Here is a 19,378-nt window from a genome sequence, read left to right as displayed (position 1 = left end):
ACCCCCCAATAATGAAAAAAGTCCATCCTCTATATCTTTTGCCTGCTCCACTTTTCAGAAAATGATGAACCGATGAACTCCACTCCTGCCGTTTGAGTATGGCCTTGAAGAGGTCTTTATGGTATCCTTAAACCAGTGCATATCAACTGCGGGTGGCCTGTGTCCTAAATATACTTTAAATTGTGGATTTTCCTTCGCCGGGCTGCTCTCCTAGCGCAGGTCTGTTGTTGTTTTTGTCGGTTTTAGATTTTTTATTTTAGGTGTTGGGCTGGGAAGAATCCCTGAGAACCAATCTTCAGGACGGTGGGAAGAATGCTTAAGGAAGCTCAAAAGCACTTAGCTTTTTCCCCCCTTCAATCCAGAGAAACCAGGCATCCCTCAGTGGAAATGAATAAGGAGAACGTCACGAATGGCATTTATCTCACAAGCAGTATAAATATCCCTGGTTTTGATTTCTACCACAGCTGATGAATAGATAGTGAAAATGGTCGTGGATTTAAATACAGTAGCAGTTATTATACCTATTAGAGTTGTGTATTTAAGACCTTAAAATACACTTTACAGCACATGTGAATAGTGCAAAATAAACTGAACAGCGTTTGTCTTTATTTTCATGGTCCTATATCAAAAGAAAAAACAACATCTTGCAACAAGATAAGCCACCAGATATATATTTATATTTTCTGTTCAGGTTGTTGTGAAATCTTTAAAACAGTTTCCTCCTCCTTTCTTAGCTTTTGGCTGCACTCAGTTAAACTGCTCAAAAATAAAGGAAGAAAAAAAAACCACCCATCAAAGTACGTGTTGTTTATAGGCATACTAGAGAAAGAACACAGTGAGGCTGTGAAAGAATGAAACAAAGCTCATGCACCACACTCTTTAAGCTCTGCTGAGACATGTAAACACAGTCCGAAGGCTCCCGCTCTGTCCCAAAATGGGACTTCATGTTTCCAAAAGTCACTGCTGGAGAGTTTTATTGGTGCCGCTGTTGACACCAAAATTGAGGAGTGTGATTAACATGGTATTGTGTCTGAATCCGCCTCGTTCTTTGTCTTTCGCCCTTCTGTGGAGGACAGTGGAAGTGGGGCAAAGATTAGACAGCCATGAATGCGTTGATTGAGAATAAATAGGCCTAACAGCAGACACCTTTGAATCCAGGAAGTTCAGACGAACGCTTAAGATTGAGGATTCAGTTTTCTTGAATGAACTGGGTGGTACTTTTTATTCTTTCTCTCGATATCCACATTTCAAAGTGGCTAGCTGCAGGATAGCTCCCTCCTGGCTTCCTAGTACTGGCTCCAAGTATCTGTCAAAAGGACTCTGTTTCTGATCACGTCTCACGTCTCACGTCTCACTCCCAACTCATCAATTACGGTAGCTTGATTAATGGGCCATTCCTTCAAAGTACGGCGGGAATTGGCAGCAGTTTAGGGATCCTTCTGGATTCTGCACGTTGTATTATTGTAAAGCTGACTGTGCCGTTGATGTTTGGTGACATATTATGAAGCGGGCGAAAGTTCAGTTTGGGGCAGCTGATGGCTCAAACAAAGACAGGAAGTTCTTCCAAGAGATGAGGGTATGATTCTTGAGATCTATTGTTGACTTCTTCTTAGGGATGTTTACTGAAAACCTTTTGTTTCAAAATGTAAGCCACTTGTTGATTCTTGTTAGATGTTAAAAACTCTTATGTGGTGATGCAGTGGTTAGTGGAGGCCTTCAAGCGGGCGGCCCGGGTTCGAATCCGGCCTGTGGCTCCTTTCCCGCATGTCATTCCCCACTCTCTCTCTCCCTGATTCCAGCTCTGTCCACTATCCTTTCTCTCCAATAAAGGCACAAATAGCCCAAAAATAAATCTTAAAAAAAAAAAATAATAATAACTCTTATGCGCAATATTTCTCAAAAAGCTGGATTCCAAAAGTTCAATCAGATGTCAAAATTTAGCTTCAGATTCATGGCGTTACACTGATCTGTAGTGCTATTAAACTGTGCAGTTTGAGTAATGAATAGCTATATTATAAATATCTTTTTTTGTGCACATCCAAAATAAAACATGTAATTTCTAACAAAAACCCTTAATCTGATCCAGACCATCAGATTTGTGATCCGTAACACCATTTATGTGTATTATGATAAACAAGAAGAAGCCATTTGTGAATGTTAGAAATAGCTGTGTAGCATAAACTGAGAGAATCCATTCTTGTTTTATATTTGTGAATTGGTCTGGCAATTTATTTAACGACCAAGCTATGGTGATTGTTAGTCAGAAGACCTCAGGTTGAATGAATTTGGACATGCTAATTCAGATAACAACCTATCTTGTCTCAAGCAAGGTCCCAGGAAGTGTCCAGACCATTGAAGCCTATTTTACATGGTGGCCAAAGCTGGTATTGCAGGGTCACATGATGCCATTGGGCCCCAAAAGACCTTTTCCCATAAGCATACATTAAGAAAGAGACGTCTATAAATCAGCAGATACGTTTTTTTGACGTACATCAACTGATACGAACACTTTCATTTCTCTTTTAAAATCATTAGCTACTAAAAGTTGTAAAATGCAATTGAAGCTGAATTCAGAGATATTTTGTAGACATAATGAAAGCAGATCAGAGCCATGGGACTGTGGCTCCAAGTGCTCATGCTGTACGTGCCCAGTAATGCGGAAGATCTGAGTACTTTTACATTCAGAAATCAGTCATTTATTTTTGCTCCATGCGTCACTGAGCAGCTTTCATTGGAATGAACCTGTCTCCAATGCTGTATCTATAATTCGTCCATGGTCTCAAGTGAGTGCTGTTGAGATGTGTGCGCAGAATTAGGCTAATTCTCAGCCAGCCAGCTTGGCAGTTTTTGAAATTATTTGTCTGGCACAAGGATGTTACCATCTAGCTAGCCTCCAATCATAAAACCACTCAGCTGGTATGGCTAGCAAATAAATGTATTTTTAGATTTCATTATTTTTACATGTCAATTTTTTTAGGTCTAACTAGCAGAGCTAACAAAGAAGCTCGGATGGATATTTGCATAGCTAACGTTTTGTCCAGTGATAAAGATGATTGGTTATCGGTTTTCATGTTAGCCAATATGTCCTCCTATTTTTCTCCTTGTGTAAAACCAAAGCCCTCTCACACATGATTTGTAAAAACTAACTGCAAATTTAATCCAGGAGTCTGTTGGAAGTCATTAATTTGCCTCTTATAAAAAAGTATTCTTGCATCATACGTTGAATAGCTGGTCAGTCCCATGGAGGTTCGGACTCGTTCCCATGCGTCATACAGGGGGGGCTGCCTGCAAAACTTTAATGACCACTGGTTAGGTGACCTCAGCCACCCTCCTGTGCTCTATAATTACTGAGACACTTTTGAAAGAGAAAATAAAAAACAACTTTTTCTTCCATTGAATTTATGTTTATGGACAACACACGTTTGATTTCATGCACGCTTGAAGGAAAAAGAACAACTAGATACTGCTGATAGGGGGTATATAAGAAACAGATTTTTCTCCTGAACCACTGCATTCGTTTTTGTCTCAAAAAAATAAAGTATGCAACATTTTATTAGCTATATGCACATATGTGATTCAGTGAAGGTGGAGCCACTGGAGAAAAGTAATGCCTAATTTTCTCTCTAAACTAGGGGACAGCGTAGGGGAAGGGACATGGCAATGGCTTTTATGGTAATCCAGCAAATCCAAAATAAGATGGCTTTAAAGTCAGCAGTTTCATCGCAAGCATGGTATTAAGCTGCAAAAATACCAAAATGCTCTCATCAAATCCACCACGTCTCTGACCACTCATTTCACCTCGGCGTCCACTGCTAAATTGATGCTAAATCTGTGTAGCTTCACACAAAGTAGACTTTCTGAACATCCCATGTCTGATGGACTGCTGCTTTCTGGAGGCAGTGGAGGCTTATTTGACCATAAACTGTGGTCGCTTGTTGGTTTTCCGCGCAATTAAATCCTTTTGCACTTTTGCAGAGTTTTCCTCAAACCTACATCTCATTGGCAATCATCAACCTGCTTTCATTTCCTTATTGAAATCAGCCTCAGTTTTATATCTTTAAAGCTTCTGTCTCCATTTCTGTGTCAGTTTTTCCCACAGGAGCTGCAATCCTATACATTAAACACAGCGTTTCATGGGAGGGAGCATGTACACGTGCCACTCTTATGTTGACATAGCAACTGTATCCATGTTTATAGAGCTTCGTTACAATTTAAGTTAGACAATGAAGTCACCCATACCACAAGCCTTTAACGTTAATTCAAGTGGAAAGTGACAAATGTTTTTCTTTTTTTACAGATTTATTTTTGGCCTTAATTGTAGAGATAGGACGGTGAATATTGTTGGAAATCAGGAGAGAGAGAGAGTGAGGAATGACATGCGGGAAAGGAGCCACAGGACAGATTCAAACCCGAGTTGCCCGCCTGGAGGGCTACAGTCTCCGTACATTGCGCCCACTAACCACTACACTACCGACCCCCCTCAAATGAGTTTATTTGATGTCTTTGTTTGGGTTTTACATGTGCCCACACCAATGACTTGAAATAATACATGTTCTTCATGATGCAGTATTGAATGCCCATGGACTTTATTGTGAAACACCAAGAAAATACACAAAATCATCACTGGGAATATGAATTTTTTAAGTAAATAATCCTGATGTGTGGATGTGGACTCTACCGCTTTTTATTTATTTTATTGTTCCGTAAACTATGTGTGCTTCATGATCACATAAATACATTCATGTGTTGTATAACGACATTATGTACAAGAGGTTACCGTGCTCAGGCCCACTGGGGGAATGGGGAGGGGAGACAATCGTGCTTCAGCACGGTACGGAGCAACTAGGCCGATAGTCTGAGTGCACCCTAATTTAGTGTCTCTACCGACTGCAGGCAACAGGTCCTTTTACCAGTACATTCAAACTGGACCAAAAATTAACAAAGTAATTACCTACATGTCATTTGGTTGTGTCTACTCTTAAGCCTTAGATAAGTCAAATGTGTTTTTAAGCTGGCTTCTATCTGTTTCACATATGATGAAGGAGCCTGATGTTTTTTTTGTTTACATATTGTGCTCACTATGTGTGTTCAGGAAGGCAACATTTACCTTCAGTCCTCCTATCTCTGCCTCCTGTCTCCAAGGACAGGGCTGCATGTAAACACCACAAATCCACAAGTGAGATTTAAATGCCACTTCTCCTCCGTTAGGGTCAGTGAGAACCTTTTTTCCACATATCAAATGATCTGTTTGCTTTTAGGGTCGCTTTGTCATTCCCTAACAGCTTTATAACAAATGTCTATATGGGCTCCATGGTATTGTCGCACATCAGGGTGGGGATGTACACTGTTATGTCTGACTTGATGTCATAGCTACGCCTGCGCTTTGATCTGGCTTATGTTTGCTCTCAGATAAGCATAGCCTCTGTTTTGCATGCACGCAACAGTCACAGTTTCAGCATGATTCTTACAATGTCTAATCAACAAACACTCTCCTAACCAGCGCTCCAGATTAAATGTTTTCACCACCATCCCAGAACAGTCCTGAACAACCATTTTAATTGTGCAAAACTGGAAAAGCATGACTTTAAAAAAGGTCTTAGGACAAATTGTGGTTTCTTTTTATTTTATTTTCTCATGGATGCAGCAAGCTAAGCAAGTTAGTCCAGGAGTTTCTGTCCCTGGGATCTATTTCCAGCTTCCCTTTGTGGATCCGGAGGCTTTTCCCAGGCCATCCATGAAGAAGAAACTAATTTCTGCCCCTGGTATCTGTGATTTCATTCTATGGTCACTGTCAAAGGTTCATGACCAAGGTTGGTGGTTGGAGCATAGGCCCAATGGTAAATTAAGTTTTGCCTTCCACATCAGCTCCTCCTGAACCAGACAGATTGGCTGCAACATCCGCATTACTGCTGCCTTTGCACAATCCTGTTGGTGGAACATTCAATCCAAACTGTAGGCTTTGTAGAAGAAAACTCCCATAACCCCCCCCCCCCCCCCCCCCCCCTCCCACCAGACCTGCAAGGTCATTTTACCAGACCCTTCATGTGACTCTGAAGAGTCTTGTTAGTAAAGGATTTTGGGGATACTTCCTCTTGATCTTCCAAATCTGCCTTTCCACCAGAGCGTGGCTAGCATGTGGTAGCACAAGACAAACAACTGGCCAGTTTGAAGTAGATGATGGAAAGTTTGGACATGCACCAAGAGATCTAAGAAGGATTGAAATGTTGTTTTGCTATGGAGTAAGTGTGCAAGCTATGGTGATATGCTTAGAAATAACATCCTTTTAAACTCTCCATTGAAATGATCGCACCATGGCTGGATTTTTGGTGTCATTTTACAAATATTGAGCCTCTATCTTGGCTTTTTAATTTCATCATGTTGGTGATGTGAGAATATGATGAAAACACATATCATAAAGCTGTACACTCCAAACTAAGTTGTGCTGGTAATATTAGTTTCAGTTTGCACTGGGCAGCTGTTTCCTTCTCAAAAACCCCTGCATCGAAATATATTCTAAATTAAAGGGCTCAGATGGTGATTAGGGTTGGTTTGGCCAAATAAAACCTGTAGCTGAAAAAAAGTAAGTAAGGGTAAGTAGCTCCACATTCAGTGTGTAGAAGTAATCCCTCCACCTCATCAAATGTCTGACAGTAACCCCAGTCTGCATCGCTGTGCTACGTCAGACCAAGACACGTGGTCACTGTGTCCAAAATTGTAGATCTGGACTATATGCATGTGTTTGTCTGGGGGATTTTCTGGATATCAGACTTTGGAACGACATTTTCTCCAATATAAATCCGCCTCATGCAAGGAAGAAGAGAAGTCTGTGGATAAAATAAATAATCCACATTTAAAAAAAAGAACTAAAACCACTCTAATATGAATGGATTGAAAGATAGAATTCTTAGATACATTCCAGTTTTAGTATGGAGAAACAGTTTTATGCATTGATTCACTTAAAACAACCAAATGTTACTGCTGTGAAATAGAAATATAGAATTCCTTGCTCCCCACATGAATTGTCTGCTCAGAGTTGTTTGTAAGAGGACTCCCAGCATGCTCCTGGTGAGCTATTGTTTATGGAGATTGCACGTGGAGGTGGGAGGATCAATCATCTCTGAAGTGCCATAAACCCCCTATGATTATGACAAACATGGCCGGACTTGCTCAAGGTTTTACACATTTTGCCTTAAGCGTCTTCTTAAATGTTCTTCTGCAGTCGGCGAGAATCAAATGAGATGGAGGTACTTAAATATATTACAGCTGAAGGCTGATTTTACTTTGGGTGCTTAAGGTGTAGACGGGGCTGTTCGGATTCATACTTTAAGATTTGATCTTACTGAGATCAGGCCTTGATGTGTGAATCCTCACAGTTTTCCTAAGATAGCTCTGGCTAAATATAGATCTGGTTGGGTGTAATGACAGATTGCAGTGTCCCTCAGGTTTGCGCTGAGGGGAGAGTGACTGGCCGACTGGCGTCACTGTCCCCCACAGTGATCTGAGCCCGGTTGTCCATAAACCACTGTCCCATTGTTCTTTCTGTCAAGACAAGACAGAGGAGCTTTCTTTTTTTTTTACATGGGAGGAAACATTTTGAAATTGTTTGTGCACAGCTTGAAAACTGAACGTACCAAAGGTTTCAAAGGTCTGAATGACTTATTTATAGAGCACGATTAATCTTTGAGCTTTGAGACTGATACTGATTTCCGTAAGGGAACATGACAGATTACAAATACGGAGGCCAACAAAGGAAAACATTTTTTAAAACCCCACCAATATGGATTTTTTTAGGGCCGATACTGATATCGATATTGTGGAGAAAATCAGCCGATATCTTTCTTAGATCTATGAAATCTTTAGACATAGATTGATATACTGTATATAGATACAGATATACACATATATTCCATTGATGCCTCAAATGCAGTTATCAAACACTTGAGGAAAAGATTTCAAATGAAGACAAGATGGTCACTCAACTGGAAAGTAACTGCTCATGACACTTTTGAGAATAATGATGCTTGTTGTAATCCATATAGCGCCCTCTGCTGGGGAAAGAGAACTGCTAGTGGAACACAATGAAACTCAAATGAAATGCTATTTGACTGGTGAATAAATCTAGTCACATCGCTGCATATCTGTGATAAAACCAGCCGATAGTCACATGATATGCTAATATCGGCCAATATTATCGGCTGGCCGATAAATCGGTCAGGCTCCAAATACAACTATGGAATAGGAGTTCCCTGCTGGACAATATGATGCCACCATTTCTTTATTATTGTTCTCTGCATATATGGAGAAGAAAAGTATCTTGCCTTATATAGGACAACACCTTCACACTTACCTTCATTTCGTTACAGGCCATAAAGACATAGTATACATATGAATACAAAAAATATCTGATAAAACGAGATATTCTAACCGCAAATGATTTGATTACATGGTGGTCATGTGACATGCAAGCGAGAGTCGAGCAGTCGGTTAACAGAGGAAGTAACAACTTGGCACGCCACACTTAGACCTGTTGTACGACAGCCTCAGGGTCAACAGAATCTGGCATTGTGGAAACTTTAGTGTCAAAGAGGGGACACACCTGAGCACAGGGATTGTGCAGAACCTGCTTTGCTACTGTTGCTCATAGTATAAAGTGATGTATTGCTTGTGTTTGTTGAAAAATCCAGGAGATAAAGAACATATCAAAGCATGATTTATGGGGAAGAAACATAGGCTGTGATTCAGAGCAAAAGTGGAGATTACACCTAATGAGCTGTGTGGGGGTTAAATTCTCTGCACTTTTGTTTTTGATGGTGGCCAACAGATGCCATTGCGCTGCAACTCTGAAATCCATTTCCATTCAGAGCAACAGGCTGAAAACTCAAGAACAATACAACTTAAAAACAGATGCAAATAAACCTGCTGCAGTGAATTAAATGTACTAAAAGCTGGAACACATACATTTTACTAATCATGCTAGAAATACACAAATAATGTAAAATCAGAAAGTAACATGTTGGAAGAGTTACTTTAGTAAATCAGCCTTTAGCCTATCAGAAACCACTTCATAACCAAAGCTGTTGTTTTTCTCATACATAGCATAAAGCTATCTTTTGCACTGGGTCATGGCCCCTCAGTGACACTAAGCTCCAGGAGAGTGTGGTGCTGACCTTCAAAAAGTCAAATGTAATTCCACTGACAAAACTCTCATTCGGACAGCCCTTCATTCTCGTTGTTTCGAGATTCTCCTCCTGTGTCACGGTCCTAAGGCGTAAAAAAAAGTGAGGGACATGATGCAGCAATTTGCGGTTGTTCTGCTAAAAATGGAAAGTCCACAGACAAAATTGCCCCGGCCTGTGTTTTCCACGTGGTTCCTACAGGTGCTGGAAAACACAGCTTGTCTAGATGCTTTTCTTTAAGAGAAAACACTTGTGATTATAGCTTCCCTTTAGAGATCCTCTCTGTGGGCTGTTTATAGAAACACTTTGATACTCATTAAGTGAACGAGGAGAATAAGGTGAAATGTACTTTTTTTTCACAAATCTCCCCTGCTCACCAACTGAACCATAAATCAGAGGAATGAGCCCGGGATTGTGTCCCCTCATCACGTTTTGGTGTGGCTGTTTGTGAAACGCTCCCGTGCACGGCTCTAATTTGCACTGCAACTGTTGATTTGTGTATCCTGTCAGGTCCCTTTGATGTGTGAGAGCGATGGAGCTGCAGCTGCCGGTCGCGGTTGTCCCTCTGACACTGGGCAGCTCTCCAGCAGTCCAGGCCCGGCACAGCCTGCCCGGCACAGTGCCCAGCCACAGGCCCGCGGGCCCTCAGGGCACTCCAGCCCTACATTCACAGCCAGAGCCTGCAGAGGCACGTTTTACTCCACCGCACACACACAGGCGTTTGTAGTAAACTGGCACTCACCATGACCTGTGCAGAGTTTAAATATACTCGACGTTGTGTAGATTGATCACATTTTGATCTGTCCCATGCACATAGCCGAGCCTCTGTATTCTCAATCTGATGCCACACAGAGGGCTAAACAGATGACAGCTTCTTTTGCAAATAGGAATTTCTCTTTAAATGTTAAACTAATCCCACATCTGCAGGTATACTCAAACCAAAACAGCCTAAACTTTATAAAAAGACATTGTTAGAGCAAGACCCCTCGTCTAGCCCTGCCACTTATTAACCCCACTCCTGTGATTAGTGTTGTCCATGGGGATTAAGAGAAAGTGATCATGCTTCAACTTCAACTCCAATACAACTTAATTGTCCCCAGGAGGATATATGTTTAGCAGCCAGGTGAAAATATGAAACTTATACAAACATAAAGAAACACAGGCGCATAGAATCAGACAATAGAAACAACAAACACTAGCTGTTTTCACATCTGCACTCCGGATAATATCTAGAGAATTACGGGAGGACTGCTCACATGCTCCAGTAGTTTTATAGTTGTACTGAGTATGTAATGAAACTAATGAGCATGAGCACATACTCTTCCTTCTACAGAGCGGTGAGGTGTTAGTATAAAAAAATGGCACAAAGGTTTGTGTGGACGGACTATGAAATTGTGGTTGCTACTCCAAGTGACCCTAAACTACAAAGCAGGTAAATTACAATAAATTTTGATAGGGAGTCCGCCATTGATGTTGTAGTCCACCTACTCGCTTGTAACTTTTGACTGGAACTGTAATGTGCATGTGAGGAACGTCTCAAGGGCCATGACAAATATGGGAAGGACACGAGTTAACAGCAAATAATAAAGATTCATTGTGAAAATAAATAATTGTGGGCATAGACGGGAATGCTACTTTCAAAATCTTGCTATTTTTCAAAAATTACCAACCCAGCCTTTAAATATGCAGTTCATAAAAGAAATCAACCAAAGTGAATCGAAGTTTGTTAAAACAAAGTAGAATTAGTGACGATATAGTTTGTTCGATCTCACCTTTTAGAGGTGAAGATTTCACAGTAATTATTTGCATTAAAAAGTCCAGTATAAACTGTGATTTGACTTTCTCATACGATCATCTGAACAACCTGCAACGACCATGTTTGGGCTCCGAAAGGAATGGTTCAATCCAGATTTCACACCAGCTGAAGCCAGGTTTGAGACGAGGGTATGCATTATACTTACACAGCATCCATTTCCTTGTAAAGTCAAATGATAACGTCCTCCTGTTGAGTTCCACGTTGAAAACGAGGTTTTTGAAAATCAGCGAATCCTTTTAAACTTTTGTGTTTTATTCATCACAAGGAGTTTGTTCAATATATAATTAATTAATGCTCTTCCTTACGTTTAATGTATCACAGTCAAACAGAAATGTTAGCGAGGAAGGGGCTGAACGCTACAGTAAGCTGTTATCTGAAAGTAGCTCATTGGTTATCAGTTATGTTTCATTCCTTATAAAATATGGTCTGAAGTCCCTGAAGAGTGTATCAACCATCGTCACTGATCAGCTGGGGAGCTGTGAATGATGGCACTTTGTAAGAGTTAAATATTATATGACATTATAAAAGCATCTGGAGCCTTCCACCTGGAGTGTACGACAGAGGAAAACAGGCACTGTGCGAATATGTTGAATGCTTGAACACTCAGTATGTAAACTCCACCTCCAGGGGGCTCTCAATCAAAACAATAACAAAAGATGAAGTTGAGGCTGGCGGGGAATCATGGGAGTGACTCTCTTAAAATTAAAGTTCTATCATTTTTTAAATTGAGATAATCTTCAATAACAGAAACATAAATGTAGACTTTATAAAAAGAATAAAAAATTATGTTTCTCAACTTTAGATTTTAGAGGATATGATTAACTTTAAGGGCCTGTGTCCACACAGACGGCACTATTTGCACCGTCAGCGCCCACAACCTCCGTTTCACAACGCTTCTCACCAGCGCTCATTGTTGCTAGGTTACAAAAGTTAACTTCTGCTTCGCTCGGTAAGTCCGTTCGGTCTGTTTTAGATAGCTCTGTGGCTTTAATATTTACTTTAACTCAAGGAAGTATCACCAAGAAAACATGAAAACGGTGTAAAGGAGTGGTGTACATCAGTCCGAGGCCGACTAGCTTCTCCTCTTGTTTACCAAACTGATATCAAAAGTCCCGCCCCCTCTTGGCTTTGATTAGTCGGTAAGGGAGAAATGAATGAAAGTGACGAGTGCTGCACGATTCCAAAAAACGACTTTTTCAAGAGAGCGCTGTGGGCGCAGCGACAAAAACAGCTGACGACTTTGGTTTTGCGCACAAAGCCCTAAAGTGGATCTTTGATCCCTCTTATGTTAAATCCTTCTCAGACCCTTCTACCAGGTCTTGTTCCATCTCTGTACTTGGGTGGTAGATTTCAGGTCCCGGTGGAATGAAACTGCATTGATTTGATGGAATGCAACACAAAGAATGGCGGCGTGATCAGTTGTTGTTTATCCTCTCGCACACAGTAAGTGCGACATGGGAGTTTGCTGACAGGGGAGCTTTTTCTCAGCTGACCTCCCGGGCTGTGGGTAATGAGGCAGGACAAGGCGCTCTGCTGCAGGGTCCCAGAGGAGGAGCAGCCCCACAAACCGAGGGCCAAGCCTTGATGTTGCTGACCTGCTTTTTCTGTTTGACTGGAGGTGTAATGGTCTGTGGGAACAATTTAAACTTCTGAAGAGTTTGTTGAAAACCCAGAATCAGATGTTTACCTCGGGGACATTTTCAAAGGTGTGAAATTCGGGCTCCTGATTGGAACCCTCAGCTTTCGGCTTGTTTGTGTTTGTCGTCATCTTCTGGTTGAAATGCTCCACTGCCCTCTGAAAAGCAGCCGTTCTCTTTCTTAAAGCTAGTCCTGGACTCCACCACAAGAGGGCAGCATGTCTAAACTTTTCTCACTGTCACTGAAGAATTAAATGTGCTTATTCATCAGTGCAGGCTCAATACAAGACCTGGGTAAAGAATAAAGACTTTCAGGCTCTTCACAGACATGATCATTCAAACATTTGACTGCATCTTCTTTTTCATCTCCATGGAAAATATTACTAAGGCTTTGTTACTGATAAGATAACAAGTTAAAATGTTACCCCATTGATCGCCTGCAGTATCTTTATGTTGCTAATGTGAGCTTCTGTCCAAAGGGATGTACATCACAAGCAATAATTAGACAGGAGAGAATATTAGTGGCAAAAAGCAGCTTGAAGGAGTTGAAGTTGATGGACAGAGGTGCAAAGAGGCAAAGCACACGCTATATAGAAGCTGGTTTCTTAGAATTTAATCATCAATATTATCATCGTCCATATCATCGTTATCAGTGAGTACGTATGAAAGAGCTTGGTCAATACAGTATTAAGAATATTTGAGAGTGAGGAGGCTTGGTTTTCCCACAATAGAAAAAGACCAACACCGGTAATCAACCTTGAGATCATAATCCAAGTCACAAATCAGATTTAACAAAAGCTAATTCTCATCATTAAAACGTATGCAAACCCAGGATTAATGATATGACTTAACCAAAAACTGAGTAAATCAGCAGAGTAAATAAAGTATGAACTAATCAAGAGTCTTAAGCAAAAGAAACCTCATTATTTTAAGCTCACAGTCAAAACTATCATGAGTGATGAGACACTCACATGAGAGGTGACCCAGGTGAGCCGGCAGCCTTTATTAGCTCTGAAGCCCCGTCCATGCATGTAAGGGAGTCAGGAGTGTTAGTGAAGGAGGGGGGGATCTCCCACAGAACCAGGTAGACAAGGAGAGGGGTTTTCTACACAGTAATAACACTTGGTTGGTTTCCTCTGTGACAGTAACCACAGAGACTCAAGAAGTTCTCATTCACACCCTGCCTTGGTTTCCAAAGCCCTCTTTTCTGCTTGTGGTAGTACAGGTGCCACTTCTCAAGTATTGACTTCTTCCTTCTGCCTCCGGGCAAATAGCTCATCCAGGTCGCCTCATTTTCTTCTGATGAGATTGCACGTGTCTCCAGGTGGGACTCTAATTCAGTTCCCTGCTCGTCATTATGAGATTGTGACATTTAGAAGTGATTGCACAGCAGAGCAGAGAAAGGGTTTTCTATTGGACTCACCATTTTTACAAAATGTCTTCCTGTAATAACAAGGCCTCAAGACACAGTTTGGTTACATTTCCTCTCATTACCAGGTAAAAATAGTTCTGTTTCATAACCCAGTATTCACCCATGGACGTGCCAGTAAAAGTTGCCGATCAGCATCGAGCGCCTTAATGTTTTATTCATGATTTTTTGATATCCACAAGAATTTCCGAGAACATTAGGTCAAGAGTTATATCCTGTAATAGAGTGAGATTGTGAAACACAGATCAGAGCGCTGCCATGTTTATCTCTGAACAGCAGGATGTACTAAAGAGCAGCTAGGGGGGGCTTCACCCTCAGCTCAATCTATAAGCTTTTATTTATAGTGTTGTAGGACTCCGGTCTCGAGACCACTTTTTGAAGGTCTCGGTCTCGTCTCGGAATCGAATGCATTTCTACTCGGCCTTGTCTCGGCCTCAGACCTTAAATGAAGACTGGTCAAGACCACCGCGTCATCACTGTGATTAGAAGAAAAATGCCAGTTTTTAAAAGAACATTTATTTCAACTCATTCATTATTTGATTTTTATCCCCCGGTTATGGACGCAAGTGAGTGACACGCCCCCTGCACACAAGATGATGATTTTTCTGTGATATTTATGGTCCTGGTCTACTCTCAGTCTCGGAGCACTCTGTTATCGGGTATGTCTTGGTCTGGGTTAATGAGGTCTTGACTAAAACACTATTTATTTCCAGAGAAATGGACGCATGTGGCCTTTGATGTCTACCTTGAAAAAAACTTTTTTTTTTTTTTTTTTTTTGGTTTATTTCAACCATCTCGAGCTCCAAAGTGATCAGAGAGATCATGATGGCAGGGGATCGATGTCCATGTCACAGAGACCATAACGATCTTGAATATCACGCTTGCAGTCAATTTTTTTTTTGTTTGTGTTTCTTCTCGTGCAGAGGATGCAGGGACGTACTTCCCCAGTGTGAAGAGGGACCCGGGCCGGTACCTGCAGCCCTGCTCTGACTCTGTGAAGGCCTGGCTGCGCAGCATGAAGAGTGCTGGGAAGGTCCTGCTCCTCATCACCAGCTCCCACAGCGACTACTGCAGGCTCATCTGTGAACACATCCTGGGGTAAGAGAACCCACGCAGACCCACAGCTCACTGCACTCCTTTCAGCTCTCACATGCCGTCAGTCCTCCCTGAAGTCAACACTGGCTCACATGTCTACTTGACTTTTAAATCATCATCAACGCACATATGATTCACAAGTTATATTATTATCTTCTATAGAGACTCAGTTCCTTGTAGCTGATATGAAAGATATCGACTGAATTAAATCATAAAATGACCTTACTATGTAATCAGACCTGGGCAGACAAGGAGGTTTGTGGTTAGTGCATGCCTGTTGATTTTAAGAATATTTTAATTAGAGTGCCTTAAGTGGCACAACACGGGCTGGCCCCTTCCTATATTTCTGAGCTTTTTAACCCTTTATGAACCAGGACACCATCTGAGATCCTCTGGCAGAGCTCAGTTCAGACTGAAAAGGTCTTTTTCTGTCTGAGCCCACAGACTGTGGGACAGCCTGCCAGAGGATCTCAGACCTGCAGAATCAGTCCATCCATCCACTGGCTATACTGCTTTTCACATTGTGGTTTTGAGAGGGGGCTGGAGCCAATCTCAGCTGTCATTGAGCGAGAGGCGGGGTAAACCCTGGACTGGTCCCCAGTCAATCACAGGGCTGACATGTAGAGACAGACAACCAGCCACACTCACACTCACACTGTTAGGCAATATTGCTACAGTTTTATTTCTCTACTGAAGACATGATTTTACAAAGAATCTGTGGTCTTCTCTTTAATTCTGTCTCTTTGCTTTTATTGCACATGGTGAATCACTTTGTTACTGGTAATGAAAAGGACTATTCAAAGTATTATTATAATGAAATGCTGCAGGTTCTGTTTCCATTGAGTCCATAACAATCTAAGAATTACTCATCCGTTCATCTTGTATGTGTATGTGAGCAGCAGAAGACTTATTGTCTGAGCTCGTCGTTTGCTTTGTGTGTGACCTGCCTCCCTCTGTTTGCAGTGCACACTGTGTGGTTTAGAGCTTATTTTTGTAGCGTAAGCTCTGTTACACACTCGATCAAGCAGCAACAGAGCCTTGAATAAACACCGTGTGTATGCTGCTGCTGTGACACCATAAGCCCTTTTTGTTCTCCACAAGGTGTCGTTATCTCACGCAGAGCCCTCCCACTGAGGTGGTCTGCTTTTTCACTTTCCAGACTCAGAGCTGATTGTTCCCTGAAGTCCAGCAGATGCAGAAAACAGCAGGTTGCGGCAGAGCTGTTTTACTCTGGATGCCAGTTCATCTCAGGGGACACATGTGGCCTGAACCCCCCCCCCCCCCTCCACCCCACTCTCTTCATTTCCTGTTCAGCAGCAGCAGCCTGGTCATTCCCACTGTTCTCCCAGGGAGGGCAGTCAGAGCTCCAGCTGTGTGCGCTCAAATTCATGTTCAAGTCGCTGCTTTACAAGGTCAGGGGTGTAAATTTATGTTGTGATAGCAACAAGAGGAAATAAGGGCTGCTCCGTCCCTCAGGAGGACTGTTTGTGCTTTGTTCACACATTAGACGGCCTGCTTCCTGTTTCTCCTTTACCTTTCATTTTGACTCAACAAATTCACCAACCCAGCTTCAAGAGTTTGACATTTTGGGGACCTTTTTTCTTTTTCTTCAGGGGGTTAGAGGATTTGTAGTTAAAGACGACCTCTTCTGCTTCACTACACAGCACTTTCCTCCTCACAGATGAAAACTGTTCTGGCAGCGTCGCTCTTGACCGTGCTGAAGCGGCTGAAGACCAATGACACTGAGCTGTCAGAAGTAGCACAACAAGGCCAAAACTGTCTGACAGGAGACGACGGGCCAAAACCCGGCGAGCCGTCCAGAGAGGCTGCTGCTAATGTTTGTCAGGGAAAGAATGTTTGAATCTACCATATGAGTGTTTCACAGACATTTAGAAACACTGATTCAACAAAACTCAAGATAAATATCCGTCAAATGCCCAAATTATAACTCCTAATAAATCAAGTGTTTAGGGCGGCTGTAGCTCATTAGATCAGTCTCAATATTCATGAATGCACACAGAAGGATTCACAAATTTCTGGTACATATATATAAAACAATGAATATTTGTGTGTGAATCAGAAATACATTTGTGCATCTTATTTTTTTATTTGTGGATTTGTTTTACATTTATATAGAATGAAATATATTTTTGTGTGCATTGAAAGTCTGGAAGTTGGTCTGGTAGCAACTCAGGAGTGCTCGCTGTGGGCAGCCCACTCACTCTGACATCCCTCCATTACTGCATGTCCACAGGATCCTGTTTGTGCATGTGTGTGTATTTCAGCCTGTGTCTCAAAAACGTCAAATTTAATTTCCCCTCATGTGATTCATACAGTATATCTTCTTCTTCTAAATATTTACATATATTTAGATTTTCTTAATTGCATTTTGAAAATTACTGTCTCTATTTGATGATATCGAGATGTTACCCTATCACAACCAAAGTCTCAGTAAGAGGAGAAACCTGGTCCAATTAGTCAAACTGTTTTTAACACACTGACGTTGTAATGAACAGTTTGAATGAGACGGTAATAAAACAACAATTCTTAAGTTCTGCTTCAAGAGGAAAACTAAGGTTGGTCTCACATTAGGGACCCGGGCCCGGATCCGAGTACGCTTGACCCCGAAGTCTTGTTCATTTGATCAGAGTGAACACAAACTTACCGTACCCCTCGAAGAGGTGGTCTCTGGCACAATTCCTGTGAACTGGAGTACAGTCCATGGGATATGTGAACGCATCTGTGCTCAAACAAGGAAGTGGACCGCTATATGACGTCATTCTAAATGGCTCCTGTCGCTTTAAAAACTGACGATGTATCAGAGTATAATATACATGACGTGTTTTATCACAGCAGCACAAACAGCAACGTTACGACCGCTTTCAGTAGCACCTCACGCTTCTTTATGCAGCGGTCTTTGACATAACATCTGGTGTTTCCATGGCAACGATAAACATGCCTTGCCGGTGGTATAGTGGTTATTTGGCGTGCCACATGTACAGAGGCTATAGTCCTCTAAGCGGGTGGCCTGGGTTCAAATCCGACCTGTTGCTCCTTCCCTCATATCATTCCACTGTCCTGTCTCTACAATAATGCTAAAATAAATATTTGAGAAAAAATGATCAAACCAAATCTAACTATCAGCTACCTTCAGATGAATTTTTGCCAGTTCAGTGGTAAAAAAATGTTTTTTTTTTGCTTCTGGAGGGACATGTTACAGTTTGTACATAAACACTTTCACACATCACTTTGATTGATTAATCTGCTCATAAGTTTCCAAAATAAGTTTTTCCTGTTTATTCAGACTGTTGTGTGTTTCTCTCCTTATATGGAAGTTAGCGTGGATGTGCTTGGTTCTCATACTGTACAGATACAAACAGTCATTTACCATAGGTCTCCGTGGAGATACAACCCAGCTCTTCACATGCTCACTGTCTATTGTGGGAGTGTATACGGCCGTCTTTAAGTGTTTACTTTACAAGTGTTCCCTCTACAGCTCTGTATGTTCTCTCTGTTTACAGCAGCGTGTTTTCCATCGTTTAACTTTGTGCTTCTGCAAATCAGAGTGTTTGGATGCAGTCCAGGCATTGTCCCTCACACAGCAACCAGGCGCCGATCTCAGAGGTTAATGTTGTTTTTTTCCGGCCGTTACAGGAAGGATTTCGAAGAGCTATTTGATGTCATCATCACAAACGCCCTGAAGCCCGGTTTCTTCTCCTTGGTGCCCCAGCAGAGGCCCTTCAGGACCCTTGGTGAGTACCGGTCTGCTGCTCCAACTCTCCACTGCACTGAATCAGTTGCTAAACTCATCATGTGGTCATAGGAATGCTCAGGTGTTAATTTGGATGCAATTAAGGTCAGAAATGAATACCGGTTGCACCAGCTATTTGCAAAGGGCAAGCAGTGAAAAGTGCAGTGTGCAGTGAGCATCAATACATTCAAATTAACAAACAAATAGCAGCAGGTACATATGAGACCCGACGCCTTTTTTCACAGGCACTCCTATAACGTCAGCCAGAAGGTAGAAAATGAAAGGTCACATATTCTGCAAAATACACTTCACCATGTGTCTCTAACACTAATATGTGTCTCTAGTCTGTCTACAAACCCCCCAATGATGAGAAAAGTCCATCCTCTCCGTCTTCTGCCTGCTCCACTTTTCAGAAAATGTGTGCTCAAACAGGCCATTTGGAGATTTTTCCCTTCATGACATCACAAAGGGCAG

General features: G+C 41.7%; 1 protein-coding gene across 1 annotated transcript in view; it reads left to right on the top strand.

The window, feature by feature from the left end:
* Nucleotides 1–19,378, top strand: part of nt5dc1 (5'-nucleotidase domain containing 1) — a 68,040-nt gene that overhangs the window by 23,156 nt on the left and 25,506 nt on the right. Inside the window, exons 7-8 of the mRNA XM_061051366.1 lie at nt 14,982–15,156; nt 18,808–18,905. Of these exons, the coding sequence (XP_060907349.1) occupies nt 14,982–15,156; nt 18,808–18,905 (273 nt within the window). The remainder of the gene's footprint in view (nt 1–14,981; nt 15,157–18,807; nt 18,906–19,378) is intronic.

This window comes from Labrus mixtus, chromosome 12 (genome assembly GCF_963584025.1).
Source record: "Labrus mixtus chromosome 12, fLabMix1.1, whole genome shotgun sequence".
Lineage (NCBI taxonomy): Eukaryota > Metazoa > Chordata > Actinopteri > Labriformes > Labridae > Labrus > Labrus mixtus.
Note: the sequence above shows the minus strand (reverse complement) of the source record. Positions and strands in the feature narration are given on the sequence as shown.